Source organism: Chrysochloris asiatica, unplaced genomic scaffold (assembly GCF_000296735.1).
Source record: "Chrysochloris asiatica unplaced genomic scaffold, ChrAsi1.0 scaffold00130, whole genome shotgun sequence".
NCBI classification, from domain to species: domain Eukaryota; kingdom Metazoa; phylum Chordata; class Mammalia; order Afrosoricida; family Chrysochloridae; genus Chrysochloris; species Chrysochloris asiatica.
Window position 1 is genome coordinate 5,397,676 of NW_006408648.1, and position 15,956 is coordinate 5,413,631.

Here is a 15,956-nt window from a genome sequence, read left to right on the forward strand (position 1 = left end):
TGCTAAGAATGTTGTTTATTGGTCCAGTAGTGAGGATTTTTGTTTTCTTTACATTGAGATGCAATCCACACTGAAGGTTGTGGTCTTGATTTTCATCAGTAACATCATCATCGACAGGCTAATGAGTCTTCCTCCAATCCTGATGTCACGTTTTTCTTGATATAACCCAGCTTCTCAGATTATCTGTTCAGCATACAGGTTGAATAAGTATGGTGAAAGAATACAACCCTGTCGCACAGCTTTCTGAATTTGAAACCATTCAGTGTTGTGTTCCGGGATACTCATACTTTGCAACGTTGTTCATAGCTTGTCATGATCCACACAATCTAAAGCTTTTGCAAAGTCAATAAAGCACAGGTAAACATCTTTATGGTGTTCTCTGCTTTCAGCCAAGATCCACTGAACATCAGTAATGATATCCCTCGTTCCACGTCCTCTTCTGAATCCGGCTTGAACCTCTAGAAATTCTCTGTCAATGTATCCTTGCAGCTGTTTCTGTATTACCTTTAGTAAAACTTTACTTGTATGGGCTATCACAGAAATTGTCCAATGATTTCCACATTCCATTGGGTCATCTCTCTTTGGGAATGGGCACAAATGCAGATCTCTTCCAATCAGTTGGCCAGATAGTTGTCTTCCAAATTTCTTGGCACAGATGAGTGAGTGCCACCAGTGCTGCCTCAATTTCTTGAAAGATTTTAATTTTTATTCCATCAATTCATGGTGCCTTGCTTTTTTTTTTTTTGCCAATTCCTTCAATGCACCTTGGACTTTTTCCTTCAGTATCATTGGCTCTTGATGGTAGGCTACCTCTTGAAACGGTTGAATATCAACCATTTCCTTTTGATGCAGTGACTCTGTGTATTCCTTCCTTCTTCTTTTGATGCTTTCTGCATCATTCAATAATTAAGTGACAAGTTATCCAAACCAAATTAAAAGGTTTTCTATTCAAACCAAAATCAAGCTAGGTGTTTGGTGTGTAGGTACAAGGGACAGGAGATGGCACAAAATAACGATTCCTAAACAGATGAGGCAGGCTATGAGGAAAGAACTAATAGTTCTTAATCAGTATACAACCTTTGAGGATCACTTGACAGAAAACTCGGTACCTGCCTGACAATTTAAAAACAGATGTTGTTGTTGTTAAGTGACGTTAAGTTGGTTCCAATTCACAGTGACTAAATATAGTGTTTCCAAGGAGGAGCTTATGCGTTTGAACTGCTGCCCTTGTAGTTGGCACTCCAGTGCTTATATTTTCTTGCTGCTATATCTATTTCTATGTACTCTTTTAAATTAAGACTACAGAGAAGTAGAGCCTTGGCATGGGCAAACTTCTAAATGCCTAAAGCCATTTAGAACATGAAAGAAAGAACAGGATAGAATTATAAACTATGGAAAACATTTGAGTTCCTACATATATATTCCCAGATAGGTTATAGTTATAAGTATCTTGATTATAACACAAAATTATTTTGATACCTTCAAAAGCGTCCATAAGAACAAGAATGCAATTAAATACAAACCATTCCCCGTCCAAATGTAAGGGTGAATAAAAATCGGGCAAAATTGAATCTCTTCTCAAAAGAAATTTTCCTTTATAACTTAACCAAAGTGACTGCTTTGGCCTATATTTCTCTCAGTTCTGTAACTTCTTTTAAATTTTTAAGTTCTCTTCCAGACAACTCCTGCCTTTGCTTCTAATCCTTTTAGATGTTATTAAACCTACAGGTTTTCTGAAGATAAATTTAAAATTTGCAGTAAAAGATGCAGCAGTACATCAACAAGGGGTTGTCAAAAATTCAAACTAGATTTAGAAGAGGACATGGAATGAGGGTTATCATTGCTGATAAACGATGGTATTTTGGCTGAAGGCAGAGAATACCAGAAAAATGTTTACGTGTGTTTAATTGACTATGCAAGCCTTCTGACTTTGAAGATCAAAACACAGTATGGATATCATTGCGAAGAATGTGAATTCCAGAACACTTCATAATAATGCCCATGAGGAATCTATATAAAGATCAAGAGGCAACTGTTCAAATAGAACAAAGGAGTACTGAATGGTTTAAAATAAGGAAAGGTGTCTGCCAGGGCTATATCCTTTCACTAAACATATTCAATCTGTATGCTGAGCAATTAATCCGAGAAGCCAAATTATATGAAGAACATAGTATCAGGATCGGAGGAATATTCATTAACAACCTGCAATATGCCGAAGACATAATCTTGCTTACTGTAAATGAAAGGACTTAAAAACTTACTGATGAAGATCACGCATGGAAGCAGCAATTAATAAATCAAATCTACTGCACAAGGCCTCTTTAAAGTCTCCAAGGGAAAAGATGTCAGCTTGAGGACTAAGGTGTGCCTGACCCAAGCCATGGGTATTTTCAATAACTTCGTATGCATGTGAAAGTAGGACAATGAATAAGAAAGACCATAGAACAATTTTAGCATTTGAATTATGGTACTGAAAAATAATATTGAAAGTATATGAAATGCCAGAAGCACACACAAATCTGTCTTGGAAAATGTACAACAAGAATGCTCCCTAGAAGTGAGGATTGCATGACTTTGTTTCTTGTGCTTTAAACATGTCGTTAGGAGGGACAAGTTCCTTGAGAAGGACATCATGCTTGGTAAAGAAGAGGGTAATTGAAAACAAGGAAGTCCCCCAATGAGATGGACTGGTAGAGTGGCAGCAGCAATGGGATCAAACTAAACAATAACTGTTAAGGATAGCACAGGGCTGGGCAGTAGTTGATTCTGCTGTGCACAGGGTTACTATGAGTCGGAACTGATTCAATGGTACCTAACAACATTAAATCTAAAGGAAATCTATCATATACTTGTTCTCAGTGGTTCTAGTGGCACTGGATGGCTAGTCATTTCTTGGAAACCCTATACAGGGTTCATTATGAGTCAAAACCAGCTTGATGGCACTTAACAATAAGTGGCATAGCAAGAAAATCTCAAAAGGATGAAAATATTTTCCTATTTCTGATCTCATTCTGCACAGCTGGTGGTTTCAACACGTGTACTCTGGAGCCTGAGAGACAAGCTAGAATCCTGGCTCCAACATTTATTAAACTCAGTTGCTGTCAAGTTCACTGACACATGCTGTTGTTTTAAGTGCCGTCGAGTCAATTTCGACCCACAGCGACCCTGTATAAGGTTTTCAAGGAGCAGCTGGTGAGCTTGAACCGCTGACCTTGCAGTTCAAATGACTTTGTAGTCTGGCACATTAACCCACAGCGCTACATGACTGACATATAGCGACCCCTTATATGTCAGAGTACAACTCTGCTCCATGGGTTTTCAATGACTGATATCTCAGAAATAGACTGCTGGCCTTTCTCCCAAAGTACCTCAGGGTGGACTGGAAGATCCAAAATTTTGGTTAACTGTTTATACCATGAAAATTAAATACTTCTGGAAAGTCTCGCCATGCATACTACTTCCTTATATAAGAAATTGGAATAGTAATAAGTTGCACCCTTTTAGAGATATTGTGGAAATTTAATGAGATATGTAACAAAACATTTGGCCCAATACCTGGTACTTATCAAATTTTCAATAAATCTTAACTATCCAAAACACCTTGTTTAAATCTAAGATACCCCAAGGACTAGAGCAGTTGTTTTTCTAAACAGGAATTGCAGGACTGTGACCAGGACTTTAAAAAAGAATTCACTAGAAGAAAACAGAAAATATCAGAATACAGTAAGAGTAAGGATTATGTTTTAGATTATACACACACACAAGGGGACTGCAATAAATTTGTGGGAAAATGTTATTAAAAGATAATGGAATTTTTCCACAAACTTTTTGAGGCCCCTTAACCTCGTGTTGGAGTCCTGGTGTGGTGTTGTGGGTTAATGTGTTAGACTGCAAAGTTGGTATGATCTACAAGCTCAGCTTGAACCAGCTGCTCCTCGGAAACCCTATACAGGGTCGCTATCAACCTCATATTTAACCTCACACAGCTTTCCTGTGATGCCTTCCCTCAGTCACCTTCTACAGACAGCACATCTGTCTCTTCCTCAGTGCAGCACAGCATTTAGTGTATGAAATGCTATACACTTATTATACAGTGTTTGTTTGTCTCCCCCTTCAGAGTATACATTCCAAATAAGATGCCTTGTAAATATATATGTAATTCTGGTGCCTGAAATATACTAGGGGCTCAGTAAATTCCTACTGAGTGAATGAGATACATTAACAAAATCTAGTAGCTATTAAGAATAAACAAAACTATATTTGACCACTTTTGTTTTCATCTAATCCAATTATTGTATAGAAATTTAAATTTATCTATGTTATTGTTGTTAAGTGCTATTGAGTTGATTCCAACCCATAGTGACCCAGTATAGGGCTTCCAAGGAGCAGCTGGTGAGCTTGAACCACCAACTTTGCAGTTCAAATGACTTTGCAGTCTGATGCATTAGCCCACAGTGCCACACCAGGACGCCTATCTATAAGCCACACAAAATCCATAAAGTTGTTCATTCTCTAACAGTGCCTTTCATATTCCCTTTAATAACAAAAGTAATGAATGTTTACTTATGAAAGAAACTGAAATGAATATGTGCAAAATGATTTTTTTTTTAAATATAACACTGAAAAGAAGAAACAAGGTAGAACATTAAGGCATATGGATGTGCTGTGCCATTTTATTTTTATTTAAGTACACCAGCCACCTTCAGACATTTTAGTTGGAGGAAAAGAAATTGAAGGAAAGTTACTGGGTAAAAAAACTTATTTCTATATGACACACTATCCAAGGATCTCCTCTCAGGTGCTGTAGGTACCCATGAGAAAACAACTATAGAACAACACTGGGCAGGCGCTTAAGTACTTTACATAGAGAAATAAGAAAAACTTCAACATTTTCAATATTTAGATAATATCACCATCATTATCAATTGCATCAAATCTGTACAAGAATCAAAGGTGTACAAATTCACTGACAAACTACTGGGAATCAAATCTAAAGAAACATGTTTCACTACACTTAAAGTATCAAAAATCAAAATTTAACAGCCTACTCAATCACGGAGTTACAAAACTTGGTTTTACACTTATCAGTAAGAATACAATGAATACAAATGTTTACTCTAAAATGAGACTTAAGTTTTAAAATGTTAAATTTTATAATGCAGTCACCTTCCAAATTATTTGTTTTTAAATCATTAACAACTTGACTGAGAAAATGAAAATTCCCAATATTTGATGGTTAATCACTAACAACTTGACTGAGAAAATGGAAATTCTCATTCTTTAAAGGTTACGTCTCTCTTGGTATAGTAAACCATGTACATGATATAGGGAGAAGTGTAAAAAAAAAAAAAAACACAGCACCTCTACTTCAGTCTCACGTATTTTTACTTTCTCCCCTAAACTAACATGTATAAATATATTTACCTACTTTAAACATCTAAGGAACAGTTATTTCACAAATGCCTCCTTCCTTAGTCATTTTAAGAGTATATTTAAGTTATTATGAAATTTTATTTCAAAACAATTTATTGTGCTTAAGACACTAAAGGCAAGCTTTAATAGTTAACAATGATTTATTAAAGGAAGAAAAAGATGAGATGCGATTTATAGTCAAAATGAAAGTGGCAACATACTGTTGCTACTTATTAGTCTTGTGCACATTTGCAATAGTAATTTTAATGACCATAGTAAGGGTGTCAACACTCACCAGTATGGATCTTCTCATGTCTCTGTAGCAGGTACTTCTGTATGAAACGCATGTCACATTGACTACATTGAAATGGTTTTTCACCTTAAAATAATTTCACATCCATAAATTAGTTACTGGATAAAACAACAGTTTATAATTACTATTTCTGAGGAAAAATATATAGTACAAACCCAGATCTGGGGAAATTCCAAATTATTCAAACAAAATTTTGATACTGTTCATTAATGAAAGTTTATTCCTCTCAAATTTCCCCCAAACATCTCAGAATTCACATTACCAAAATCATACAAAAATCAGATTAAATTTGATCTATATCCTTTATGGGAAAGAGGAAACAAACAATTTAAAACTTAATTTTATAAAATCACAGGGCTGGAAAAAAACTCTAGTATATCTTAAGTATTCCTTTTTCCTTTTTATCTGGAAGAAGATGCACCCGTCCTGTTCTCTATGCCTAAGTATCCCTTGATTCTCTTTCATTTATATCTTCTTCAGAACCTTCAGAACTGTATATCTTAGAAAAAAGAAAATCCTGTCTCATCAAACTTTCTGCTGCTGTTGTTGTTGTTGTTGTTAAGTGCTGTCAAGTCGGTTCCGACCCATAGCAACCCTGTACAGGGTTTCCAAGGGTGTAAATCTTTACGGGAGTAGAAAGCCTGATTTTTCTTCCGCGAGCAGCTGGTAGTTTGAAACTGCTGACCTTAAGGTTCGCAGCCCGATTGGTAACCACTACACTACCAGAGCTCTCTTTTTGCTAAAGCCTTTTAAATAATCTTAGGTTCCATTTAAGCTGAGAAACTTTCCTACCATCCGGAACCACTCCTACTTTAGTAATTTCTCTTCCCTACAACCACAGAACTTTCTTAAAAGTAGGCAAAGCAAAGTCTCAAATTCCTCACCATCCACTTGTGCTTTTAGCCTTTAAACTCTTCCAAAAGTTATACATAACCTCCTCAATGACCTCTCTCCTCAGTTGTCTATCCCACTCCTTCCTCCTGAAGGTTTTGATGTTGATCGTAGCCATTTCTTGAAATTCTCTCTTCTTTTGGTTTTTGGGATACTACATTTTTCCTAATTTGTCAAATCTCCTCCAACAGTCTTTCTTTTTTGAAGTCCTTAGTTCACATTACACATCTAGTCTTTTTCTCCTAAATCTGTGATCAGACTTTAGCTCTGCTCACTACAACTTCATGATGTCAGCCATCACTTGGCAAACTCTTGCATAGAAAAATGAATACTAACAGGCTTTTAACATTACAGTCTTGTATCATTTTTCTAACTGAAAGGAACAAATTAAGACATTTAATTGTTCTGATCCAGGCCATTTAATTAATTTTGCACATCTATGCTCTCTGTTTTCAAATTCAACTGTTCTGACACTCTGGCCTATAAATAACTGACTTAGAATGTTAGGGTAACTATGGTCTTAGAAACGGATAACATTTACGGGGATGAAAACAGCAAAGATAATAACCTGAATGTCTATAAGCCCATTTTAATTCAAGAAATACCTGTATGAATGAAGACATGTCTCTGTAAGTGATAGTTCGTTCTAAAGGCAGCATTGCAGTGTTCACAAACATGAGACTTAGGGGTTTTCAAACCAAGTGATCCATCCTCATTTATTGTAAGGATCTAGTTTAAAAAAAAAAAAAAAAGGCAAACACAAAAGAAAGTAGTTTTAAAATACTAATCTATAAAAAAGATAATGCCTTTAAAATGCAAACAATGGTCTCAAAAATTATAAAAGAAATACTTTTCCCTAAGTAATTTTGAAACAAAACAAAACAAAACAAAACTTGGCAATGTTATTATTAATGGTAGAAAAGTATAATGTGATTCAGAATGGATAAAAATTACTAATAAAACTCTATAAAGCTAATTAAAGAAAAATCTTAGTACTCTGCCCCTGCCTTTCCAATTCTGCTCTCTTGTTACAATGAGAGTTCTGTTACGTTTTCAAGCTCAAATTTTCACAAAAGCAAGATTAAAGTCTACATTTTAAACACCACCTAACCATCACAAATTGTGAGGTTGGCCCAAGACCGGGCAGTGTTTCTTTCTGTTGTGTAAAGGGTTGCTATGAGTCAGTACCAACTCGATGGCACCTAACAACAACAACCATAACAAGGAGTGTGGTGACTCCATACAATAAGCACTGGAATGTGAACCACAAGGTCTCTGGTTCAAGCTCACAAACTGCTCTGTAGGAAAAAAGATGAGACTTTCTGCTCCCATGAAGACTTAAAAAGCCTTGGAAACCCTATACAGGGTTGCTATGAGTCAGAACAGACTGGAAGGCACTTAACAACAAATATCATCACAAGAGAGTGGGTAACTAAATTGTGCAAAATAAACAATAAAGTTCTCTGCGTACTTATATGGGAAGAGCCCTAGAATTTACTGTTAAGTGTGGGGGCAAGGGGATCAAGGTTTAGAACTTAAGTGTGTATTTTTGCTATACAAAGGAACATATATAGAGAAACATATATTTATATTTATTTATGTTGCTATAGGTTAGAATCAACTCTAAATCACTTAATAATAACATTATGATAACAATAGTTTTTATGTATACATAAAAACTATTTTGAGTAGGATGTTGTTGTTGTTGTTAGGTGCCATCGAGTTGGCACTGACTCATAGTGACCTTATGCACAGCAGAACGAAACAATGGCCGATCCTGGGCCAACCTCACTACTGTTGCCACACTTGAGTCCATCGATGCTGCCACCTGGCCAATCCAACTCATTGGGGGGATCTTCCTCTTTTGAGTAGGATACATACTAAAAAGTATAAACCTTAGTTATAGGGCTAAGGAAATGAGCCCCATAAAGAAGATAAGGGTGAGGGGGAGAGTTTATACTATACATATTTAAAACAATTTTTTAAACTATATAAATTCTTAGTAAACTTTTTTTCTTTTTTGGTGAAAAGGAAACTAAGTTCTGTAATTAACAGTAAAACTTGGGAGTCTAGTTCAGTCTAAGTTCTCTAAGGTTATTCTAAGATTGCTAATGTATTGTAAAACATATTCCTAAAATTATTTGCCAGGTAAACAAATTAGGGATGGATATGGAAAGGGATTAAAAAACAAAACAAACAAACAAAAAAACAACAACAACTTGATTTTCCTAGTTTCTTAAGATGAAGAACATTGTGGGCCTGACCAGGACAAGGCCAGAGAAGAGAAACTATTGTCTAGGTCCCATGTATGAAAGTATATAAAAAACTCTGGTTCCAGTTCATATATCCACTGGTTTATTTCAAACATATTGTGTTAACAATTATCTATCTATCTTCCAACAGGAGTTCTAGTGTGGCGTTGTAGGCAAATGCATCAAACTGCAAAGTCGTTTGAATTGCAAGGTTGGTGGTTCAAGCTCACCAGCTAAGACCACTATTAAAAATTCAAAAAAGGGCTTTTATTCTTTGATGGTTACCAGGGGTAGGAGGGAGGGGAGAATAATTCACTGGCTACATAGTGTTGTTGTTAAATGTCATCAAGTTGGTTCCTATTCATAGCGACTCTGTATAGGGTTTCCAAGGAGAGACTGGTAGATTTGAACTACTGACTTTGTGGTCAAACTGACCTAGTGGTCGAGTAATTATCCCACAGCGCCACACCAGGCTAAACTCAGGTAACAGGGAGGGCAATATATAAGAAAAGGGAGTTTGGCAGAAGAATGATGAAAACAGATGAATCAGGGCGATATGCAAGGATTAAAAGGGATAGAGGTGAAAATAATATATATACAACCTTGGAACAGTGTTCTGTGTGTAGATACATGGACAAAGACACAAGATAAATATCTATGGGAGTGGATATGAGGCTTTCTTTCACAAATATTTAAGAGTTTAAAAGAGGATATTTATGCATGAGTAACCACAGGAACTCCTGTTATGTTGCCATAGAATAAGCACTCAATATCAAGGTTGAGATTGGTTTGAACCACGAGGTCGGCGGTTCAAGCTCACCAGTCACAGAAACCCTATACAGGGTCACTATGAGTCGGAACTGACTCAATGGTACTTAACCACCACCACCACCGCAGGGAGGAAGGAAACAGGACAACAACTGTTAAAAGGAGGGGACTGCAATTAAGATGAAACAAAGTGTACGATTTGTCCAATGTAAAACTGATGATCTTGTCTATATAAAACTTCAATCCACAATAAAAAATTTTTTTAAAAATGAAGAAAAAAAAATGAGTATGCAAAGACAGTAAGACCATCAATATTAACGAATCAAGAAACTGTGACTGAAGTCCAGAAACTGGTGTAAGAAGACCACACAGCGTGTGGTGTAAGATTATCACAGATGAAATAGCTACTGAAACTGGAAACTTAAGAAGTTTCACCACTTTCCATTTAAGCGAGTATCTTAGTCTCAGCAAGCTTTTAGCTCATTGGCTACCAAAAGCATTGCATGAAGATAGCCAGCTCAAAGAACTGAACTTTCTATCTTTTAAGCAAGACTGAAGCCAATGAAGATAATTTTATGAAACGAATCATAATGGGAGAAGGGGTTTGTGCCAGTCTTGGATTTACAATCCAATCCAAAGAGCAAATTAGCTTCCAATGGGATCTGCTGGGCCAATTAATTTCAAAGCAGAGAGGTCCACTCAGAAAGTTATGGCAAATATTTTTGGGGACTTTCAAAGGGGTCATCTTGATAGATTTTTTTTTCCCCCCAAAGGACACAGGATAATCACAGAAACTTATCATTAAATTTTAAGAACACTGAAACTTCATTGGTCAGGAAAGGAATTATAAGGAATTTTTTTTTTTTTTTTTTTCATCACAACTGATTCTTCAAGATTAGCAAGGGTTGTTGCTAATCAGAATTTCACTATGAAACCTTACCCTATCCATCAAACATCTCTGAGTTTTGCTCCCCAAACTAAAAACAACATTCAAAATGAACATGATATGTCCCTCAAGGATGCTAAAACTGCCATTTAATGTAGTGCAAATCGAAGAGTACAAAAATCTTTAGGGCAGTGATTATTATTGTTTTTAAGTGCCATCTAGTTAAGTGCCGAACTTGCAGTTGAAACTGACGTTGAGGTCGACTGTTTATAGTACAAGTGCCACACTGAAAACACCATCTTCACAAGTTTTAAATAACAGCTTTATATATATATACACACACATACGTGCATAAAATTACATTTAAATAAAGATTTCTATGATCTTGTAGCCATGCAGTTTGACTTACTCTCATAGTTCAACTAAAGTAATTATTCAGCATATGAAATGAAATCACCTCTCTAATCAGACACTTAAGGAGCTCTGGTAGCGTAGTGGTTACGAATCAGGCTGAGAACATCAGGGTATGTAGTTCAAAACTACCAGCTGTTCTGCAGGAGAAAGATGAGACTTTCTACTCCTGTAAAGATTTACAGCCTCAGAAACCCTGTACAGGGTCACTATGAGTTGGAACCAACTCCACGACATATAATAACAACAACAATCAGACACATGGCAGAGTAAATGATAAATGTCCCTATTTTAACATTTATTGAGTTGAGCAATCAGATGGAAGCTTAATACGTAAAATATGGAAAGAAAATGAGGGGGTAAGATTTGGAGGAACATAGTAAGCCAAGGGGAAATATGTTGAAGATGGGGGCATTATAGAGTTGGAGCTAAGAAATTGTGTCCAACACAGGGCAGAGAAATCTGTCAAGCATCTAAAGAAATTTAAAGGTCTGTAGAAAATAATTAGGATCTAACTAACATTCTGCTCCCGTAAAGATTTACAGCCTCAGAAATCCTGTTCAGGGTCGCTATGGGTCGGAACCACAGCACTTAACAACAACAATTCACTATACAGTTCTGAATCCCTTCTCAAATCTAGTTGAAAAGGGAAGTAGGTGTGGACTCTTGGTGCAGCACTGTAGGATAAGCACTCGAGCACAAGGTCTATTTGATCTGCAAGGCCAGTGGTTCAAATTCACCAGCCACTCCTCAGAAACCCTATACAGGGTCACTATAAGTTGGAATCTGCACTGGACTGCAAGCCACAAGGTCAGCAGTTCAAACCCACCAGCTGCAATTTGGAAACCTTATACAGGTGCTAAGAGTTGGAACCTACCTGAAGGCATTTAACATTAATAAGGAAAAAGGCTTTAATTTTTTTTTTTTTTTTAACTTTAAATTCAGGAAGGCAGTTGAGCCTATACTGTATGTAAATCAATGGTGATTATTATGCAAATTATACAGAGTATTTGAGTTACAGGCAAGCTGCCAAAAGTGGTCAACAATGCTTCAAAGGCTATGCACTAAAGTTAGAGAGGGAAACATTTGGCAGGAGAATGGAAGTGGGGGTCACAGCTTCCTGAAGAAAGTCAGTGAGAATGGAAAGTTTCATCTCTGGCTATTCAGTTAAAATTTTTTCAACCCTTCCAAGCCAAATAATAGTATGAAAGTTAACACTACAAAAAGAAAAACAGAATTTTTTAAAGCTATGACTCAAAACATTCCTAGCAAAAAACAAAAACGTTAAATAACAGAAAAACTAAAAACATGATAGCACAAGGTATTTTTTTCACATGTTGATAACAAATGACAAGATGCAATTGCCAAAAAACATGGCAGCTCAATAGATTTTGGTGGCATAGCAACTGTAAGAAAAGTCTTTGTAAGGGACAAATCTGGGCCTTTACTTAATGTGAAAAGGATGTAATCTCTGACTGTGTAAAGTCCTATTATAAAGAGAGTTAAGGAGTTCTAGAGCTTGTTGTTTTCTGGCACTAGAGGTAATGCTAGAAAAATCTGTAATTTCATTATAGATTTAAGGATTAATTCAAGGTAGATTTTATGTATGAAACAATTACCAATGCCCTCAAGGTGGGGGGGGGGGAATGGAAAAATCTAGTGTTTTTATAAATCCAAAGATAGAAAGACTAAGTTCTGGGGCATTTTATGTATCATTCTTCTTTTGTTGTAAGGCCAGAGTAACAAGCGTCTTTGCTTAAAGGACAGAGTAAAATTTATCTTGCCTCAAAAAGAACATCAGTGGTCTTTCCAATTTGTAAGCTATTCTAAATATATCCACCTGATTTTGTCTGTTTTAAGCACACTATAACCCCAGCATCCAAAAAGTAAGTGTCCGGCAAACTGTGGAGATTCTATGAATGTCTATGGACATAGTTGCTTGCTATCTATGCCAGGCATTTTTCATAGCTTAAAACTATTTTTCTTGTAAAATGGTTTGTTAAAAATGATACTATTCTACGTCACCAATGAGGGGAAGTGAGGGAAAAACAGCAATGAAGCTGCAAAGCTAAGGCCTACAATGTTCAATAGACTCCTGTGAAGCTGGTGGAGACCTGGTTGTCCAGCCATGTGGCAAGACCTGGGGCAAGACCTGGGGACCCATAATCAATGACAGCCACAGAGAACTAGAGTGGAGAGTGAAGTGTCCGGCTTATAAGAGAGGGCATATGTACAAGAACACCCACACTTACAGATAATACCCACTTGACCTGACTTCAATGACTGGATAATCAGAGCTCAACCAGAAGAAAGAAGAGGGAAAAAAGAGTAATCTGATATAATTTGATGAACTTGACCTACACCTATGGATGCAGTAACTCAAAAGAAGGAACAAATCCTTACAGCAAGGATCATTCCCACCCCCCTCCATAAACAGAGTAGACAGGGATGGGCAACTTGGACATTGGCTACCCAAAATGGGGGGGGGGGGTAGGGTACAAAGGTAAGAAGTGACTAGCTTACAAGCTTTCAAGAGGGAACCTAGATTCAGAGGGCATGAAGGAATGTAGAATCTCCAGTGAGTAGTATCAAATCTGTCTAGGCAGGGCTGATGAAATGAAATGCGGGTGGGTCTCTTGTGATACAATTGCGAATAAATGTTTTCAGGACTGCTTGTGAGGGTTGGAAATGTAAAGGTAGACATTTTGTAGCAAGGAGGGGAGTGATTAACGTTTCAGCCTAGGAGCGGAGGTCCCTGGGACCATCAAGGGAGAAGAGCGGAGAGCAGGACCCTACCCGGAGAAGCAGTGACTCCAGAGATGGAGGCAGAGATGATGACATGGAGAGATGGAGCAGCTGGGGACTTTTGACCCAGAGAGGGAGAAGGGCTGTGTGCTGATGACCAAGGGCAGGCTTGTAGTGTATATCCTTTGGTTGGTTGATGATGCATGAAGGGGATTATAACCATGGCAATGAAACGATACATGATAGGATGAATGTAAAACTAATGTTCTCCCATGTAAACTATCACATAATTCACAATAAACCATTAAAAAAAAAAGAGATACTATTCTATTTGTCAAGGTCTTCATATCACTAAGTAGTGCCACAGAGACATGGAAATACAAAAAACAAAGATGCTTAGTGGTCAAGAAATGGCACAATAATGCAACAAAAATTTTTTGGTATAGACTTATATTCTCTTGTTGCTCACACACTTTCATAGTCTTTTAGAAAAATGTGAGTACCAATTAAATGTCTTAGAGATTTAGCATGCCAACATTTTTTTCCCTCCCCACCTTGCCTTCAACATTAGGAACACTGCATCACTATACAAACTGGGAGCACAGTGGCTCTAAAAGATAAACACTGCACTACAAACCACATGGTCGGTGGTTCGATCCCACAGGAGAAAGATGAGACTTTCTGATCCTGCAAAGATTTACAGACTTGTAAACCTTATTCCGTTGTTGTTGAGTGCCACTGAGTCAGTTCTGAGTCACAGTGACCCAGTACAGAGTTTCCGAGGAGAGGCCAGTGAACTTGAAGGACAGATCTTGTGGTTCAAAATGACCTTGCAGTCCAGTGCATTAACCTGTAGCACCATACCAAGACAGGGTCACTATGATTTCGAATGGACTCCACCTAACAACAAAAAAAATTAACTTTGCATATTTTTTGGAATCCTAGTGAAGCTATGCAAGATAATGCACTGGGCCTCAAGGTTGGCTTGAATAGAAAGGTAAGCAGTTCAAATCCACCAGCTGCTCCTCGGGAACCCTATACAGGGTTTCTATGAGTGGGAATCAACTTGACGGCACTTATCAACAACAACATGCCACGTCGATTTAATGAAGACCTTTATAATGGAAGAACTTAAATCCTAAGATGTTTACTATATATAGCATTTCCAGATGCTTTATCTTGTCTCTTGTCACTAACATTGCAAGAAGTACGGGGTGTATTATGAAGACCAAGAAATTAGGCTTTATCAAGAGCAATGATTAATAGTGTAAATAATGCTCAACATCCTTAATTTTCTTCTTAACTATTTAATAAAATAAAAATAAAAATTTACAGGAAAAGTTTTTAATACCAAATGGATTAAGTCAATACGGTTTCTCGATTTCATAGTTCAACATAGATAATTTTTTTGTCTTCAAAGCCAAATCTATTCTCAGCTAGCTAACTCCCTATATAAAAAACATATACATGGTGATAATTATCTTTAATAGTCTACCAATTTTCATCATGCAAAGCCCTAAACTCTATTTATTCACTTCAGATATTTTCCACTCTACAAGGGTCACTGCCATTGAGTGACTGAAACCTGGCATATATCTCAACTAGAAAAGTTCTGCTATCTTACCAGACAGACAAAATTTTTTCGTCCTATAGATTGGTGGTGGGGAATGTCCAGCCCATGGGCCATACAAGGTCCGTATGGCCTGGCTCTGCCAAGGCAACCTCAATTCCAGCCATCAAATTTATTGTTGTTGTTAAGTGTTACTGAATTGGTTCCAACTCATAATGACTCTGTATAGGGTTTCTGAAAAGCGGTTGGTGAGTTTGAATCACCGACTTTGCGGTTCAAACAGACCTTGCAGCACCACACCAACCATCACGATGTTGTTGTTAAGTGCCATCGAGTAGGTTTTGACCCTTAGTGATCCTGGATAGGATTTCAAAGGAGCAGCTGGTAAGTTTGAACTGCCAACCTGTGGTTCAAACTGGCTTTGCAGTCCAGCACATTAGCCCACAGCACCACACCAGGACTCCAGCCATCACATTTGTTGTTGTTGTTAGGTGCTGTAGAACTGGATCCAACTCATAACAACCCTGTACAGAGTTTCTGAGGTAGAAAATCTTCATGGGAGCAGAAAGCCTCATCTTTTCCCCATGGAACAGCTGGTAGTTTAGAACTAATGACCTTGAGGTTAGCAGCACGATTCATAACCACTACACTGAGTTCCTTAGCCATCACATTGTGTTGTTGTTGTTAAGTGCTGTTGAGTCAATTAAT

The 15,956-nt window shown here is 37.2% G+C and overlaps 1 protein-coding gene across 1 annotated transcript in view; it reads right to left on the reverse strand.

Annotated features, from left to right (window-relative positions):
• Nucleotides 1-15,956, reverse strand: part of ZNF148 (zinc finger protein 148) — a 250,394-nt gene that overhangs the window by 49,374 nt on the left and 185,064 nt on the right. The window contains exons 5-6 of the mRNA XM_006869373.1: nucleotides 7,222-7,345; nucleotides 5,708-5,791 (exon numbers count right to left, since the gene is read on the reverse strand). Coding sequence (XP_006869435.1) covers nucleotides 5,708-5,791; nucleotides 7,222-7,345 — 208 coding nt within the window. The remainder of the gene's footprint in view (nucleotides 1-5,707; nucleotides 5,792-7,221; nucleotides 7,346-15,956) is intronic.